At 37.5% G+C, this 17,386-nt stretch overlaps 2 protein-coding genes across 6 annotated transcripts in view; both read left to right on the top strand.

The window, feature by feature from the left end:
• LOC106940876 (gap junction gamma-1 protein-like) overlaps positions 1-6,633 on the top strand; it is a 20,468-nt gene extending 13,835 nt beyond the window's left edge. For 3 of the 4 annotated variants that reach the window (XM_015023739.1, XM_015023738.1, XM_015023740.1), the window contains one exon: positions 4,373-6,633. In XM_015023739.1, coding sequence (XP_014879225.1) covers positions 4,426-5,805 — 1,380 coding nt within the window. In that variant the 5' untranslated portion in view covers positions 4,373-4,425 and the 3' untranslated portion in view covers positions 5,806-6,633. Of the gene's footprint in view, positions 1-2,726; positions 2,840-4,372 lie in introns of those variants that run through there. The other variant, XM_015023741.1, reaches the window with a different exon arrangement.
• Positions 6,634-7,257: 624 nt separating this feature from the next.
• On the top strand, positions 7,258-15,425 carry dbf4b (DBF4B-CDC7 kinase regulatory subunit). 2 transcript variants are annotated; one of them, XM_015023736.1, is made up of 12 exons: positions 7,258-7,345; positions 9,164-9,323; positions 9,444-9,623; positions 10,507-10,557; positions 10,648-10,717; positions 10,996-11,060; positions 11,203-11,239; positions 11,317-11,362; positions 12,495-12,614; positions 12,696-12,831; positions 12,905-13,029; positions 14,225-15,425. In XM_015023736.1, exons 1-12 carry the CDS (start codon positions 7,341-7,343, stop codon positions 15,339-15,341), a joined length of 2,112 nt encoding a protein of 703 aa, XP_014879222.1. In that variant the 5' UTR covers positions 7,258-7,340; the 3' UTR covers positions 15,342-15,425. The 2 variants fall into 2 exon arrangements, with proteins under 2 accessions (XP_014879222.1, XP_014879223.1); XM_015023737.1 differs by having other exon boundaries at positions 7,260-7,396.
• The last annotated feature ends 1,961 nt before the right edge of the window (positions 15,426-17,386 follow it).

Here is a 17,386-nt window from a genome sequence, read left to right as displayed (position 1 = left end):
ACTCAAAGGGAAATTTGCAGTACCGCTTTTTTAAAACCCTACACAACTGCGTCATGCGTCACGGGCAAAAGGTCAAAGGTAACAAGGTGACCAGATAGTTTATTATGTTGTACAAAAAAACCCCAACAAAAAACAAGTAATTTTAGTACATGTTATTATGTGTCAGAAGAGGGCTTAAGAAATAATAATACAAAAAAACTGACCTCTAACTCCCACCTGTAGGTGGCAGTATTTTGCACTTTTACAATGTCGCTACCTCAGCGTTTGATATCAAGTTATTAGTTCGTCTGTGATCGATGTGACAATATATAAACGCAAATATTGCAAAATACAAAATTAGTGAACTGAACAATGTGAAAAAAACATTTAATTTTAAGAAATGCTTATAAAATGCAGGTATATTTTAACAGTTTAACGGGTTTTATCAATACATTCTGGCACAGCCGGCCATTTAAGACCATTGATGATCTTAAAAACGATGAGTTTGAAACAGACGATCTCCCTGCTCACAGTTCTGCAGGGACATGTTTCGGTAGCAGAAGAAGAAGGTGGGGGGTTGCACCAGTTTGTGTTTGTCAGAGGGATCCGTGTTTGGGCTGGAAGGAGCTGTGCTACTGGCCCTCCACATGTTTCGTTACACAACATGGCCAGATGTGCACTTTCAAACGTCACGTGGCTGTTAATGAAGCCGTGAAAAGGGATGGTGTTTTTCTTCAAAGCAGCAGCAGACGTCAGGAAGCGTGTTAACGCAGCCGCTGGTGACGGTCTATTATTAGGCGAAACCGTGGAGATGTGTGGCGTCCACGAAGAGTCGGCATGCGCAGGTTAAAGGAAGTAAATAGTAAATATTTTATTTATGTAAAATGAAATGAAACTTAACAACAGTTATTCATCTGAAATCAAATTAATGATAGAAATGAGTTTAATCAGATTTCATAACCTGATGGCCTCAGAATAATTTTACATTTATTATTTTATTATCTCAGTGAAATCTTTCCTTTGAAGCCTTCCTGAAGAGTTGGAGTTCAGCCGGAGCAGATGGGCGTCTGCACGTTAAATGGAGGCGTTAAATAGTTACGTAATGTGTGGTATATGTGTCAGGTTCATTTCAGTACAGAAGCTCTCACTTTGACAGTTTACATTTATATTTTCTAAAAATTGAAACTATCTGTAGATGACTATACAGCTCTGGAAAGTATTGAGTCCACTTAAAATGATCAGTTTCTCTGGTATCAGTTTGAGTAAAATGGACGTTGTTCTTTTATTTTATGAACTACTTACAACATGTTTACGAAATTCCAACCAAAAATTTACTATTTGGTCATAATAAACAAAAAAACATGCATTTAATTTAGGAACAACAATACTAATGTTTTAACTCAGGTAGAGTTCAGAAATCAGTATTTGGTGGAACATAATATATTATTTCCTGAGTTAAACATCAGTTTTGTTGTTTCTGAATGAACATGAATTTGTTTTCTTTGCATTATTTGAGGTCTGAAAGCTCTGCATCTTTTTGGTTATTTTGACCATTTCTCATTTTCTGCAAATAAATAAAAAACCTTTGCTCTGAATTTCAGAGACATGTTGTCAGCAGTTCATAGAATAAAAGAACAATGTTCATTTCACTCAAACATATACAGATAAAAAGTAAAATCAGAGAAACTGATCACTTTAACTGGTCTTAATATTTTCCAGAGCTGTATATCAAATGCAAGTTTTACATACGTTTTTGTAAAATTTAAATTAAAAACAGTCATTTTATGTTTTATTTAGTGGATTATTACAAGAATATTACTGAAAAGTTCATTTATCAGGTTTTCCATGGGGTCCAGTGCAGTGGGCTCTTAGTTTTTTCCAGATCTTTATATTGTATCTTTAAATGTGTCCCACTTCACACATTTTGTCAATCAGTGAATGTAAACAGCCAATAAATGACTGATTATATAATTCATCCTCACCAACTACTGGCCTGGTATAGAGGTGTAAAGAGACCTAAATTAAATTCAGATGTTATTACGGAGTCATAACCTGAAACAATGACACCTTACAAAAAATACAGGAAAAACACCTTGAAGATAATTTGACTGTTCTTATTATTATTACGCTGTCATAAATATGACATAACGCCTGTTATGAACATGAAGGAGCCTTCATAAATGTTTGACTGTTGTCATGAAGTGTCATTCTGTAAATAATGACACTTTTAATGGATGGTTGTACTAAAACTTGCATTAAAAGTCCATTAAAATTGCCAACTTTGCACTAAAAGTGTCATTTTTTTATGGAATGACAAGTCAGGCATTCAAGAAGACTTCTTCATGTTCAGGTGTTACGTCATGTTTATGACAGTCTTATGCACAAATGAAGTGTCACCTTATCTTCCTTTAGTGTCTTTGTGGCACACATAGAAACACAGATTTCATTTTTCTTGTCTTGTTTCGTGATTTCTGGTGTTATTTTTACCCTTGCATGTAAACATTCCCTGAGCGTTTTGTGTGATCCAGCTTCCCAGAGGGCTGGTGTTGGCCGGAGCTGTTTGACGCTGGTCAGTGTTTCCGGACTACCACATCCATCTCTTCCTGTGACTTTTCCTCTTGGCAGCCTTATGTTTATTTTTAGATTCTTTGTAACGGGGGAGAAATAATCTGAGTAAACTTCCTGTGTTCTGACACCAACTAGGGGATAGATACCCTGTTTCTCATACATGACGAGAAGCTCGTTGAGAACAGATTAACAATGGTTTTCTTTGGGCAGAGGGGGAGAATTGTCTTTTTTTTAAATCCTGGGAAAGTTTTTTTTACTTTCTTAGATTTGCTCGTCTTCATACACCAAAAAGGTACGTGTTGATATTTCTTCGTGTTTGTGAAAATAGGACCCTATTTAAACCGTCTCCCATTTGGGATTTGTATCTCGCCATTAGAAGCGGGCCACAGGGCCACAGCTTTACCACACAACTGGCATTTATTATGTAGAAAACCACCAGTCCTGACTTCTGAAGGCTGGGCTGGTTTTGGGTAGGCAGTTAGAGAGGAAGTATGCTTTAATTTGTTGGGTTTGGTTTGCAAACAGCCGCTGTCAACACCTTAATTCTTTACGTGTTTAAACCATGTTGGGCTCCAGAGCACAAATGTTAGACTTGTCTGGTGAAGATTTTATTCAGAGAGGTTACTGGAGCAATGCCTGAGAGATTAGATGGAAAACATTAAACATATTCATAAAATATGTTTAAAAAGAATCTACAGCTCTGAAAAAAAACTGAGCCCACTGCACTGGACCCAATTGAAAACCACGTTATTCCTCCAAGTATTGATTTCTGAGCTTTTCCTGAGTTAAACATTAGTATTGTTGTTTCTGAATGAACATGAATTTGTTTTCTTTGCATTATTTGAGGTCTGGAAGCTCTGCATGTTTTTTGTTATTTTGACCATTTCTCATTTTCTGCAAATAAATAAAAAATCTCTGCTCTGAATTTCAGAGACATGTTGTCAGCAGTTCATAGAATAAAAGAACAATGTTCATTTCACTCAAACATATACAGATAAAAAGTAAAATCAGAGAAACTGGTCATTTTAACTGGTCTTAATTTTTTCCAGAGCTGTATATCAAATGCACGTTTTACATAAGCCTTTGTAAAATTTAAATTAAAAACAGTCATGTTATGTTTTATTTAGTGGATTATTACTAGAATATTACTGAAAAGTTTATTTCATTTACTCAGTTCTTTATGTGAATCACATTATAGATTAATTGCTCTTAGATTAATGTTTTTAACGTTTTTTTTTTTTTTTTTTCTTTCACGCTGAGCTTCTGAATGTTTGGTCATCTGGTTTACCCCTGAAGGTGCTGTACAATGGCTGCTGGAAAACAAGTATTTTGTTGTCGACTTTTCAGAAATGTATGGTTGTGTAATTGTGCAACCTGTTTGCAGCCATTTTCGTGTGAGAGTGTAAACGTGGTCAGCAGCAGCTTATTTGGATTTAAAGTGACAGGAGGCCCTAAAACGTTTCATTCTGAAATGAGCTCAATATAGGCAGAACTGAGCAGACTGAGATCTCATTATCTAACAATGATTTTTTGTAAAAAATTTAAAGGTTTTTTTTTTTTTTATCACATGGACCTATCCTAACCTATTTGGTCACCTTTAAGTTATTTTATATAAATCTGGTACAGTTTCATTTCAGAACTTTTGATTCTGTCTTTGCCTCTTTTTTGCAACCCTTTGCCATGTGGGTTTGATTCATAATATCTAATCTTCATTTTTAATCATTTGTAGAAAACATAACAACTGAGGAAGAAGTTGCCTAAAATTTTAGAGAGTCAAGTAATAAACTTTGAACATCTCTAAGCTGGTTTTTCTTCCCGTCCACAGGTCACTAACAGAAGGCGTATGCTGGCTCTGGCCGTAGTTTTCCTGCCACTACCATGAGCTGGAGCTTCCTGACGCGCTTGCTGGAGGAAATTCACAATCACTCCACGTTTGTGGGCAAGATCTGGCTCACCGTCCTCCTCGTCTTCCGCATCGTCTTGACAGCCGTGGGAGGCGAGTCAATCTACTACGATGAGCAGAGCAAGTTTGTCTGCAACTCGGGCCAGCCGGGCTGCGAGAACGTCTGCTACGACGCCTTCGCTCCTCTGTCCCACGTCCGATTCTGGGTTTTCCAAACCATTCTGGTGGCTGCGCCGTCCCTCATGTATCTTGGCTACGCTGTGAACAAAATCGCTCGAGCAGAAGAGCAGGGAGATAAGGGGAGAGTGAGGAGATTTCCACGAAACAAACTCAAGAAGCGCTACCTGGGGAGCAGAAAGCAGCACAGGGGCGTGGAAGAGGCTGAGGACGACGACGAGGAAGACCCGATGATCTACGAAGTGGCGGAGGCGGAGGATGATGGGAGTCTAGCTGCGAAGGGAGACAGTAATGAGAAACAAGTGAAAGAAAAGGTTCGCCATGATGGTCGTCAGCGGATTAAAGAAGACGGGCTGATGCGCATTTATGTCTTCCAGCTGTTGGCGCGTTCCATCCTGGAGGTCGGCTTCCTCTGTGGACAGTACGTGCTGTACGGATTTGCTGTGCCTTCCAGATACGTTTGCTCCGACCTGCCCTGTCCGCACAGCGTGGACTGCTTCGTGTCGCGGCCCACGGAGAAAACCATCTTCCTCCTCATCATGTACGCCGTCTCTATGCTCTGCCTGGTGCTCAATTTATGGGAGATGCTTCACCTGGGCATTGGCACCATCTGTGAAATAGCACGTTCCCGCCAGCTGCAGCTGCGTGACGACGAGCTGTACGGACTTACAAAAAGGAATAAAGCAGTGAATGAGGCGGGGCTGAGCGATGACCACTGCAGCTCCCCTTTCACCTGGAACGAATCTTCAGCCCCTCCAGGATACAACATCGCCGTCAAACCTCTCCTGGTGTCTAAGGGGAACCACATCCCACCTCTTCCCATCACCGACCTCACCCACGCCAAGATCACGTGCCGACAGAACCACGTGAACATCGCCCAGGAGGAGCGTCAGCAGTACGTCAACAACGACGAGAACCTGTGCAGGGCTGAGAGGGGCGACGGTCCCAGAAGTGCCCAGAAAGACGTGGGCCAGGCGCAGAAGAAGCTGAATGCGAACAACCAGACCTACAGCCAGCTGCAAGGCCACAGTAACAACAACAACAGCAAACCCAACCATGAACGTAAACACCGGCAGGCGTCCCGGCACGCCTCCGGAAAGGCCGAGACCAACAAGGGCAGCAGCGGCACAAGCAGCAGCAGCAAATACGGAGTGATAAAGAGTTCTGAGTGGATCTGAAATAAAGAAACACTGTTCAGACACAGAACTTTGGTTTCAACCGATGCAGCTACACCACAGAGATTGGCTCAAATGCACCATTCAGTAAAAGTATCTGTATTTCTGAATACAATCCCAGTTAAAACATTTGCTTATCTAAGTAAATTTTGGGTAAAAACAGGCTCTTTAGGGACAAATAAAGTATTCAAGGGCTTATTTCAGTTAGCATTAGCGACTCCTCTGCAGTATTTTTCATTATTTTGTTGTTTACATTTGACACTTAGCAGTTATAGAAGAGATTAGCCAAACCCGACTACATAACTTTAAACATCTATAAGCAAAAACGTGTTGAAAATAGTAAGACAGGTGTATTTCTCCAAGTTAATGCTTAAGAAACACAGAGTAGATACTTTTATCCTGTTATTTTTTGTTGTTTTTTTTTCTTCTTTTTTTAAATTTGATTTTTAAAATCTCAGTTATGTCTGGCACTAGAGGCCTCTGTTTTAAGTGCCTTCATTGAAGAGCCAAAGAACTGCTTAACACTTTTTTATATATAAACTGTTCTCACTAAAGTGGACATGACCAGCTGTCTATGTACAGATGCTTCTAGTTCCTAACTAATATTGTTGTTTCTGAGTATGCAAAACAGTGTGTTTTTCTGCTGAGCCATCTTTTCTGTGCAACTTATTCCTACATTAGTCCAATGGTTAATGCAGCGTCCAACTTCATGTTTTACCTGGCCTGGTATAGAGTTGATTGATTTTCAAACTGAAAGGGTTTGGGTTTGTTCAAAGATATTTTTTTACTGTCAAAAAACAGCATGTTTTCAATAAAAAAGTCTCTATTTTCTTTGTTGAGTTTGTCTTTCATAAAAAAGTTTTCAAAAATGCGTATTTAATTTAAATGTGATTATCATATAAAAAATAATTTCTGCATTACAGTTTACTCCTTGATATTTACAGAAACATCGCCATCTGCTGGGAAAAAGTAAACAGCTGGTTTTAGTTCCTGAAGCTCATCTACATAAAATGAAAGCCGCAGTAAGATATTGCTTTATTCGGTAAACTATATTTTACTTGAGTCCTTTCATAAGCTAAATTTAGTTTTATTGGATTGCGATAATGAGTGAATTGATATATAGGCACACTGTATTGGAAACGAGAAGCTAGTCTAAAACTTAGCTGAACCATGGACACAAAACAATGACAAAACGTTGCTCTGATCTGATCACTTTATCCTTTTTAAATAGTACAATTTTCTAAGTATAGTCCTAAGAGTATATTTAATATAAAAAATAAAGAATACGCATGTTTTACGTAAAACAGCTTTTTTTCATAAATTGTTTTTCCAAATTTGACTGAAAACACATAAAAATATAAAATGTTAGTATGTACTAATTAAAATATATGGATTTGTATCTAAGTAATGCATAAATAAAAAACAATAAGCAGCATGTGAATCGAGAGTCGCTTTCACTATGTCCACAAAATAACTTCCGGATGTGACGTCACCATTGTTTTCGAAAAAGCGGCGGTTTGGGTTTTTAGCATCTTATAATGAGGTAAATGGATAACTTTTCACCGAAAAACGTTTTCAAGGACCATAACTAAGCGTAAGTACACAGTCTTATCTAGTAACTCCTTGTGTGTATGTTTGAATGTGAAGCCGTGTTTCAAGTTGAGACGTTTTCCGTCTGTGTTGAGAGCAAAGCTAAGCTAGCTAAAGCCAGCTAAAGCTCGAGAGTCAATGCGCTGCGCTGTTGTTAGTTTGTAAAATAAAATTCAAAAGATATAGATTGAGATGTAATTCTCGATTGATTAGAAGAAAAACCTCCCAGTTTGACCATTGAGGAGAAAGCAGGTAAACATTCAGCAGTAACTAATAGTTATTCTAGATAGGAGGAAAGATTTAAACACAATGTCAAAATAGTTGTAGATGTTTCGTCCCACAAAGGCAAATCCAATTTTATTACGATCAGGACATTTAAATTCTTACTCAAAAGTTACATTAGAGCTTTAAAATGTGTTGTAGCCGCCCCCTTGTCATTGTAAATGTGGGTTTGTCAAATTAAATGGTTACTTGAAAATTATCATTACTCATTTTGAAACTTCTAAATGTCAATTTGAAAATTGCATAGATATCTATAGTATTCCTTTAAATTTAAACTTTTCTTTTTAATGTTCTGGTCAGCAGGTAAACTGATTAATCAAAAGGGGAAAATAATGTTTTCCAAGTTAATTTATTGAGTTTGGACAAGATACCAAAACGCTTAAGTTCCAGGAACTTATAGTAGATTTTGTTTTTGCGTTATCCTTGCAGTTGTGAATCATTTGTCATGTCGTGGTAAGAGTTTTGATTTATCTTTCTCACTTTGAATTCCAATTAGCAATATTTAAACCCCCTAAAGTGTCCTTATTGTCGAGTTTGATAGTTTCACTATTTTATCAGGGTTTTTCTTTTTTCAATAAAAGCATCAATAAATGCCGGTGAATTTGAAAATAGAGTTACTGATACAAATTAAACTTCTTTATGTGACTGCATCTTTTTGTCTATTTTGACCATTTCTCATTTTCTGCAAATAAAAACTAAATTTTTACTTGGAATTTCAGAGACATGTTGTCAGTAGTTTGTATAATAAAAGAACAATGTTCATTTTACTCAAACATATAAGAAGTAAAATCAGAAAAGCTGATCATTTTAAGTAGTTTCTTAATTTTCTCCAGAGCTGTAGTTACTTTAGAGATGTAATAAATTTTTTTTGTTGTTATCACAATGGAACTGCGAAGTATCGTGATAAACCTTTAAGTCCATATTGCCCAACTCTAATACCGAGTACAGGACTATGGATGAAAATGAGCATTTTGCTAAACATTGTACGTTTATTAATGTGCACTGTCCTGTTTAAATAATCAATAAAGTATTTATGCATTTACTCTTTGCACTTCAAATTGGACTGTACATAATTGACATGGGCCTATGAAAATATTAACTGAGAAGGTTTCCCCCAGAAAACTTGCTTAGGCCGGTGGCTGGGCGCTAGGCAGTCATTCATCCAGTGGCCCGCCGTGTTTTTGAGTTAAAACATGTTTAAAGTTGACAGGAAATTTTTAAATATCACTTAATAATTATGTGTTATTGAAAGATTGGAAGATTAATGCCTGAACACCAACTATAAAGTCTTAAAAAATGCCAACATTGAAAAAAACTTAAATAAATAAGCAATTCTCAGCCTGGTGGGGGCATAAGTAAAGCCTGGTGGCCCGCCAGGCTTATAGTACATCGAGGGAAACCCTGTTTGTATTTTTGTCAGGTTTCATATTACACTTTTTAGCCAATGTTTTACATTCAATCTAAATTGTTGCGGTGAACTCCTTTGCAGCGCTTCGGCCATGCAGCCTCAGCAGTCTACAAAGGAGCAAGGGCTTCTCGGCCGACTCTGTGCTGGAGACAAGAAACTGGAGGGGAAGACCTTCTACCTCGACAATGTGAAGAAACGCTCAACCACCCTGCTGCTGGAGGCCATTCCTCTGTTAGGAGGGGTGAGCATGCGTAAAAATCCTACAGGAGCAGATGGGTGGGGGGGAGGGGAATGCACCAGTTTATTTTATAAAATGTCCCATCCCAGCAAAAACTGATGTTCTGTTTTTTTTCTTCTGAAGAAGGTTGAGAGCTTCCTGCATAAAGATGTCACCTTTGTTGTGACTGGAAGCCAGGAGAGTCTAAAAGAGGAGAAGAAAGGTGAAGAAAAAGGGACAAACGAAGGAAGCCAGCATCTGATGAAGAAGCCAGATAATTGCCTCAGCAAAGACAAACAGCCACCCGTGAATCCTCGACTGGTGGTAAAATATTCCTCTAACCTCCAAACAAACTCTAACATGAAATGCAGTTTGCAAATGTATTCATGACCTTTAAAAATTGTGCCAAACCAGTAATGTTTAATGTGGGATAGAACAACACAAAGTAGCACATAGTTATGAAGTAGAAAGAGAGAAAAAATTACAAATACAAACCTTCACTTGTGTTATACTCTTTACGTTTATATTGTATGTTATATATTCATTTATTTATTCATTTAGTCATTTTTAGCAATCCATGCGGAAGTCAAAAAACAAAAGAGCACACACAATGCTGAAAAAACAAAACAAGTACAGAAATAAAAAAACTATATTTAAATTTCTGTCAATAGCCAGAACATGAAGCGTAGACTAAAAATAGTTGTTGGATCTTATCTTCACTTTTTTAATACATAAAGTATCATCAGAATCAAAGCAGCAGAATCTATATAATGTATATTTTTCTAAAAGCTGAGTCTGTAGACAAATTCATAAAAGAAAACATAATCAAACACAATTTTATTTATTTAGCAAGTGATTTTTATACATTTTTATTTAAATAGTGAAAAACACAGATTTAACATAACAATTATTCCACACCTGAAGCCCTCTGATTGTTTTTCCTATTCCTCTTCACCTTTAGTTTTTTAAAATCTAAATTTATTTTTTCCATTTTTAGAGCTTTGATTAAAAATGCAATCTTCACTTTTCAGAGTTTTTTGAATCAATGTTTTCTTTTTTTCCCCTTTTACCTTTATACCCCCGTTTGTGTTGGTTTATTGCATAAAATCACTACAAAACAAACTGAAGGTTGTGATTGTAGCATTGAAATAAACAGTCATCATGCTGCGTACTTTACTGCACATGTGAACTGGTTTTGTCTCCTCAGGCTTGTGGCAGCCGGGGGAAGGCTCTTCTTGAAAAAGCTATCTGCAACAACGTAAGTAAACAAAATTTAAATAAATTTTAAAAAGCCTTTATTTGTGTGAAGTGTTGAATTCTGCTTGTTTCTGCTCTGTGTTTTCTGCAGGAGCGGCAGCAGAGGAGCAGCGTGTTGTCCAACGCGCGATCATGGGGAGTCAAGATTTTGTATGTGGACGGTATCCTTAGTGGCGAAAACATGCAACACTCAGCGCTTACAGCAGGTGGCGCCACAATCTGTTGCATCACACAGCTTAAGCAGTCTGTCTGTAAATGTCTTAAATTCTTGAATTTATCCTCCATGTCAACCTAAAAAAATGCATAAATTTGATTTATTGAATGTGAAATATTATTGTTTTCCAGATTCCCCAGGATTTTCACTTTTAAAGGAAATAGTTGATTATAAAAATGTGTTTGTTGCTACAGTTTGGTAGTTTGTTCCTTAATTTGCTGCCAGATGTCCTTTTATATCTGAAGCATTTGAGTCGAGAGAGCTTCAGCGCTAAACCCAAAAGGCCTGAAGTAAGAAAAAAAATATTATAAAACTTATAGATTGCATATAAGTGCACTGAAAACAATTGCTCATGTATTTTTAACAGCAGAAACCTGTCTAGATGTGTTTTAAAGTTTGAACTCTGATACGTTTTTGTTCATATTTGTGTAGAAGTCATCCACCAAACAAAGTGTGCCTGCTGTCAAAGGTTAGTATCTGTTCTCCAGTTTCATATGTCTACTCTGCACTAGCTAATGTAATATTTTCTGGTTGTTTTTATCACAGCTACAGCTTTACGAGCTCCGTATCTTAAAATTGAAGACGCAAACCGGTGAGTTTCTCCTTTCATTTCGTTTCACTTTAATTATCCTAACTAATTTAATAGAAATAAAATGTGCATTTTCTAAAAGGAAAAAAAAAATAGAAATTTGGAAATATTTTACTAACACCACATTTGTAATTTTTCATTTTTGAAAAACAAAAAAGATTAAAGTAAAACTATGTTGAGACATAAGTAACTAAAAACTATATTTTTCTAAAATTAGATAAATATATTTGGAAAATACTTTACCATTTCCCCTTTTGTATATCTCGATAAAAAGAAGAAAAAAAGATCCTAAAAACATTTTTGAGGAAAATGTAATGAAATTAAGCAGAAGCCAAAGTAACACTGGGTCACGCTGCTTTTCACTCCAGCTGACTTTCCTAATTGAACTCGTTAAGAGGTCTCATCATGTAACATGACGAACAAACCCCGGAGGATCCGCTCCCCAGGGCGCCGCCGCTGAGGCGTATTCGATTTCTTTTGATGAGGCTCTGCTGTGCATTCCTGCAGGGGATCTCCATGTGCGAACACATCCTTTCATTTGGCCTCTCGTTAAGTAATTGAAGGGCTCTGGTTAATGTCTGGAAAGTGATCCCATTAGATCTGGAAGCCCAGCTGGGGCCAGATGAGCCATCACATACAGACCACCTTTTTTTCCTGTTTCCTCTCATGAACAGAATTATTTTTGCAGCTTTTTTTATCAGATTATTCCATAATGAATTCCGTAGGAATGCACCGATCCAGGTTTTCCTCTTCCGATACCAATACCGATGTCTGAGGTTCAGTGCTGAACTGACTTAACATTTTCCTTTTTATTAAACACAGATATAAATCTACTGAATTGCAGACGCATTCGGCCAAAACATGTAAAAACTACACAACTTTAATTTGTTCTGCCTGTGCAATTAGGAGTATAGCACTAAAATAAATTATAAAGAAACTAAAACTGACATAAACAGTAGGTCATCTAGAAATAAACTGCAACAAACTTTCAGCAATAAGACTTCTAAATTTTATTTAAAATATTTAATAAAGCATGACATCGCTCAGGACGAATAGATGAATCTTTAATGAATACAAGTCCAAGCATTGCTGTTTATTTTGTGTTTTTTTTTATTTATTTTTGCAACAAAACCAGGAAGTACAAGCCTCTGCACATGCAGTCTGTGGCTTTTCCTTCTCTGTACTTCTTGGGTCGATTCAGTCCCTTCGAATCTCCTCCTCCTCCTCTGTTTGGGCAAGGAAACGATAAAAAGAGGTTTGTTCATCTCCCCTTCATAAACTGCTAACCAAGTCTCGTCAGTTTTTGGTGTTTACTTTAGTTTTTATCCTTAATTAGGGAAAATAAAGTTGAAAACAACTCAAAGGAAAAATCTCCGACCCAGCTGAGCTGCAACCCGTCCCCGTGGCGGCCGCGCAGAAAAGACGCTTCCTACTGCGAATGTTGTCGTGAAACGTTTGCGAATCTGGAGGAGGTGGGAGTCTTTCTTCTTCCTTTGTCTCTATTTTTATATTTTTTGCAGCTTTCATAGTTTTTTGCCGTTGCAGCATTTACAGTCGGACGCTCACCGTTCGTTTGTGCTCGACGACTCGAACTACGAATCCGTGGATCAGATTGTGGCTGCGATGCTTCCAGGATTCGACCCAAACCTACCTCAGCAGCCTGAACAAAGGTAGAGTTCACCAATATTTACAGCTCTGTGTAAAAATATCGACTTGTTTTTAAGCCTTTTTACTGCTTTTGTTGGGTTTTTTCATGTGATGGATCAATATATAGGTGCATAATTGTGGAAGGAAAATGCAGCATTTTTACCAAATAATAATAGAGAAAATGTTGCATAGATTTGTTTTCCTCTGTTGACCTTAAATAAAATGGAATGGAATCTATTTATTTTTCTCTACATCTCGGTAAAGGAGTATAAAATAAACATTTCTCGCAGGAAACCTGTTGCAGTAATCAATTAATCACATCATTAATTAAATCAATGATTTCTATTCTGATTATTAATATTCTTATGAAAGAAAATTTTATTTATTTTTGTTTCATTTTTATTTATTGTTTTTGGTTGTTTTATTTTTGATGTTTAAGATGAGAGCTCGTTTTAATTCCTCATGCGATTAATTGATTAATTGATTATTGTGAGACTTTCCGTTTCACTTCATACTCCTCCAGCACTTTGTGTTGCCCTGATCAATAAAACCACAGAAATCTAGATTGACGTTTGCAGTTGTAAAGGTCCAAATGTTCAACAGGTATGAATAGTTTTGTACAGCAAAGTATTGGGGCCATAATGAGAAAAATAAAAAAAATTAAATTAAGAGAATGAATTTGTAAATTTACTTTATTTTTGTCCGACTTTATTCTCATAATATAACCACTTCATTTCCAAACGGCTTTGTACTCGAATTTATTCTTGTAATACTATAATGCTGCGACTTTATTCTAATAATACTATGAGTTTCAGGGTTTCCTTCAGTGCATTATAAGCCTGGCGGGCCTCCAGGCTCAGCATTGCTTATTTGTTAAATCTTTTTAAAATGTTTTCATTTTTTAAGACGTTATAGTTGGTGTTCAGGTGTTACTCTTCCAATCTTTCAATAATACATAATTATGAAGTGATATTTTCAAACTTCCTGTCAACTTCAAACATTTTTTAACTCAAAAACACGACAGGCCGCTGGATGAATGGCTGCCTTAACGCCATTAAAGTTTTCTGGGGGAACTGGCTTTATTCTCATAGTTTTAATTTGTTTTATTTTTTTAGTGTGGCCCTAATACTCCGTCTTACTTTTGTAAAGCACAGTTGATGTTTTTAAACCACAGTTCTTCAGTTTTCCTCAACTTCTCTTTTTTTTCTCTCTCTTCAGCCGAGCATTGACTCCTCTGCCTGTCGATGAACTAGAACTTTGTACTGATGCTGAAGTGGAGGACGCTGTTCAGGACCTCAAACGAGACGATTCTAACCAAGCAGATTTAAAATTTACAAGCCGAAACGTTTCTTCTGACCCGACTGACAGCCACGTCCAGCCTGAGGCGTCCAGCCCGACGATGCCTGTCCTCACCATTGAGCCTCTGGACCAACAGCTGGACACTTCCTGTCCGGACGCTCCGGATCCGTACTCCCTGCCGCCGGTTCTCAGCCCACAGGTTCCCCACTCCCACAGCATCATGGATCCACACAGCCCGTACCCAGAACCGCCCATTCTCAGTCCTCAGAAGTTTAGCTCAGAGGAAACTCATGGATTACAGACTTGTGGGTCAGCGCTTCCCCTGCCTTTGTTACTTCCTGCGTTTTCAGATGGTTTGGAGGAAGAAAAGGGTGTAAAGTTTCCCACTCGGCCTTCGAGTAGATGGAGTTCATTCCCTCGATTGTCCGCGGCAGCACCAAACCCCAGGAAGCGCTGCAGGTCGGCCAGCCCTGAACACAGGAGCAGCAAGAGGAGGAGGACGGCCGAGAACGGACGCTTCCCGTTGAAACCACAAACTGACAACATGGCGAACGCTGTGGACCGTTTATTGTTTGATCCAGTGCGGCAACGTTTCCCTGAGACGCTCAGCTCATTTTCCGTCTCTGCCGCTCAGAATTTCACTCCGACTCTGTTTCAGATTGACTCAGCAGACTTCGGTTTCCCTGGAGACGACAAAAAACCTCCAGCTGCAATCTCAGATCGAGACGCTGAGCGTTCGCATCCCCATTCGGCCTCTGAGTGCATCGAGCCGGCGCTCATCCCGGACCTGGCAACGCGCGCCGCGGAGTCGTCGGACTCCGACTGGGACCGCGACCTTCTGTCGGCGCCGGCGCCACCGGTGAGCGGCGAGCTCGACAAGGAGTTGCTCCACCGGCCGTGTCCCTGGATGCACGACAGCAGCTACGAGTCGCACCTGCACACCGTCCTGCAGCCGGCGGCGGCGCTGTGCGGCGAGGACGTCGACCCAGCGACGTTTTCCAGAACTGTGGTGCAGATTGTTGAGGTTCAGCACTGAGTTGTTGGGTTTTAAAGTTTTGTTTTTAGTAACTGGATGGATTTGATGAAATGTCAAATGTTTTTACACTGAATAAATATTTAAGATTTAATGTTTTATGAATTTATAAAGTTGCTGTTTTAAAGGGGCTACGTAACATTTTTTTCTTTCTGCCTCTTTCGAAGTACTGAATTTATGATTTTAAACTTTTTTCTTTCTTCCTTTCTTTTTAGGGCTCGGCGATAAATCAATTTTATCAATTAATCGAATTTTTGGTTTTGAAAACTTTATTTTTGGAAAATAAAGTTTTATTAGGGTCACTATAAGAAAACAAAAATAATAAAATTACAAGAATAATATTGTACAAGACTGAAGTAGAAATAATACAAGAAAAAAGTCGTAGTATTACCAAAATGGTCATAAAATTGATTAATTTATTCTGAAATTATTACATTATTCTCATAATATTGAGTTTAATCTGGAAATATTATGTCTATTATATTTCAACTGTATTCTCAAATATGACTTTATTCTTGAAACTTTATTCTTTAAATTTTGACTATCGCTACAACTTTGTTTTTGTAATATTACGAATTAATTCTCATAGTGTTACAATTTTATTGTATTATTTTGACTTTATTTTTGTACAACTTTACTCTCGAAATATTTACTTTAGTCTTGAAATATAACTACTGTACAATTACAACTTTATTCTTGTATTATTTAAACTTTATTATCATAATATTGCAGCTTTAATCTCGTAACTTTATTTTATTTTTAATCTTAATATGGCCCTAATACTCATCACACTTTTTTAAATTAATGTATTTTTATTACTATTAAAAATAAATTAAGATCGTAAATCGGTTCTCTGACGATAAAAAGTCCAATTTTCTTGTTAATATCGCGCAGCCCTTTCTTCCTGGTTCTCTCTGCGGTTTGGACCCTGATGTGAGGTTCGGTTTGTTTTGCTGACTGCGGTCCGTTCAGTATTTCTGTCCGGGAACACGCGGCGGTTTGGAGAAGTTAATGAGGCCGCTTTCTGAAAGGGCAGGCAGGCTTTACTCAATTACTGTAAGTGCTGCGCCTGGATCCGGTCCCACATGTCCAACAGGCGAGGCGTTCATACGGCTGACGACACAAACTCAGATTAACGTCTGAAGGTGGGCCAGAGGATATTTCACAGTAATGTGCTGGATTTTTTTTATTTTTTAATTTAGCTGTTCTCCAGGAGAAATCTAATTTAAAAGTTGTACAGTGTCTTTTTTACAATAAATGTTTTTAGTCACAAAGGCGTTTATTTGGCCTTCATCTAAGCAAATGCTGATGCTTGTTGGAGAGAAGCGGGAGGTGAAAGGAAGGGCAGCTGCAGGTCGATGCGTCCTGTTGGTTCATCGGACCAACTTCCTGCTGGCATTAACAATATTTGGTATTTAATCCCCATTTTCTACGTCCAGAGTCCATAACTTTCCAGATCTGAAGGGGTGAGAATTTATAGTGGAAAAATTATCATATGGATTTTGATTTATTGTCGTCTCGATAAATTTCATTTAATGTTAAATCAAAAAACAAGGTATTATCAAAAATTTAATTCTTACTATTTTCGCCACTATCAAATATCAGTAAATTCGAGTTAGGTACATTTACAAGAGTAATCTTTTTGGAAAAAACTTTTTGTAGTACTTTTACTACTCTGTTCTTTTTAATTTTACTTGAGGAAATGCTTGATGAAAATTTATTGTATTTTCTAGAACATACATGTATCAGCAGCATATTCCCAGTGTAAAATTTTAATGTAAAAGTCAAAAATGTACCAGTAAAACCTCAGGAATTTTGAGACTAATCTCAAAATTTTATTTTTTTCCCAAGATTTGATCAAACTCAGGAATTTCCACGTTTTATAGAAAATTTCTGCGATTAGTCTCAAAATTCCAGATTTTTTTCCAAGTAAAATTTTGATTTTCCAAACTCATAAATTTTCTTGTTTTTTGGCCTTAACACGTGTTGCAAAATGTAAAATTTTATTGCAAAAGTGAAAGTCGAAAATACAAGAGTAAACACTAAAC

This window comes from Poecilia latipinna, unplaced genomic scaffold, assembly GCF_001443285.1.
Source record: "Poecilia latipinna isolate Pla-1442-1.1 unplaced genomic scaffold, P_latipinna-1.0 Scaffold3400, whole genome shotgun sequence".
Taxonomy (NCBI): domain Eukaryota; kingdom Metazoa; phylum Chordata; class Actinopteri; order Cyprinodontiformes; family Poeciliidae; genus Poecilia; species Poecilia latipinna.
The sequence above is the reverse complement of the archived record's forward strand: the minus strand, read 5'-3'. Positions and strand labels throughout refer to the sequence as shown.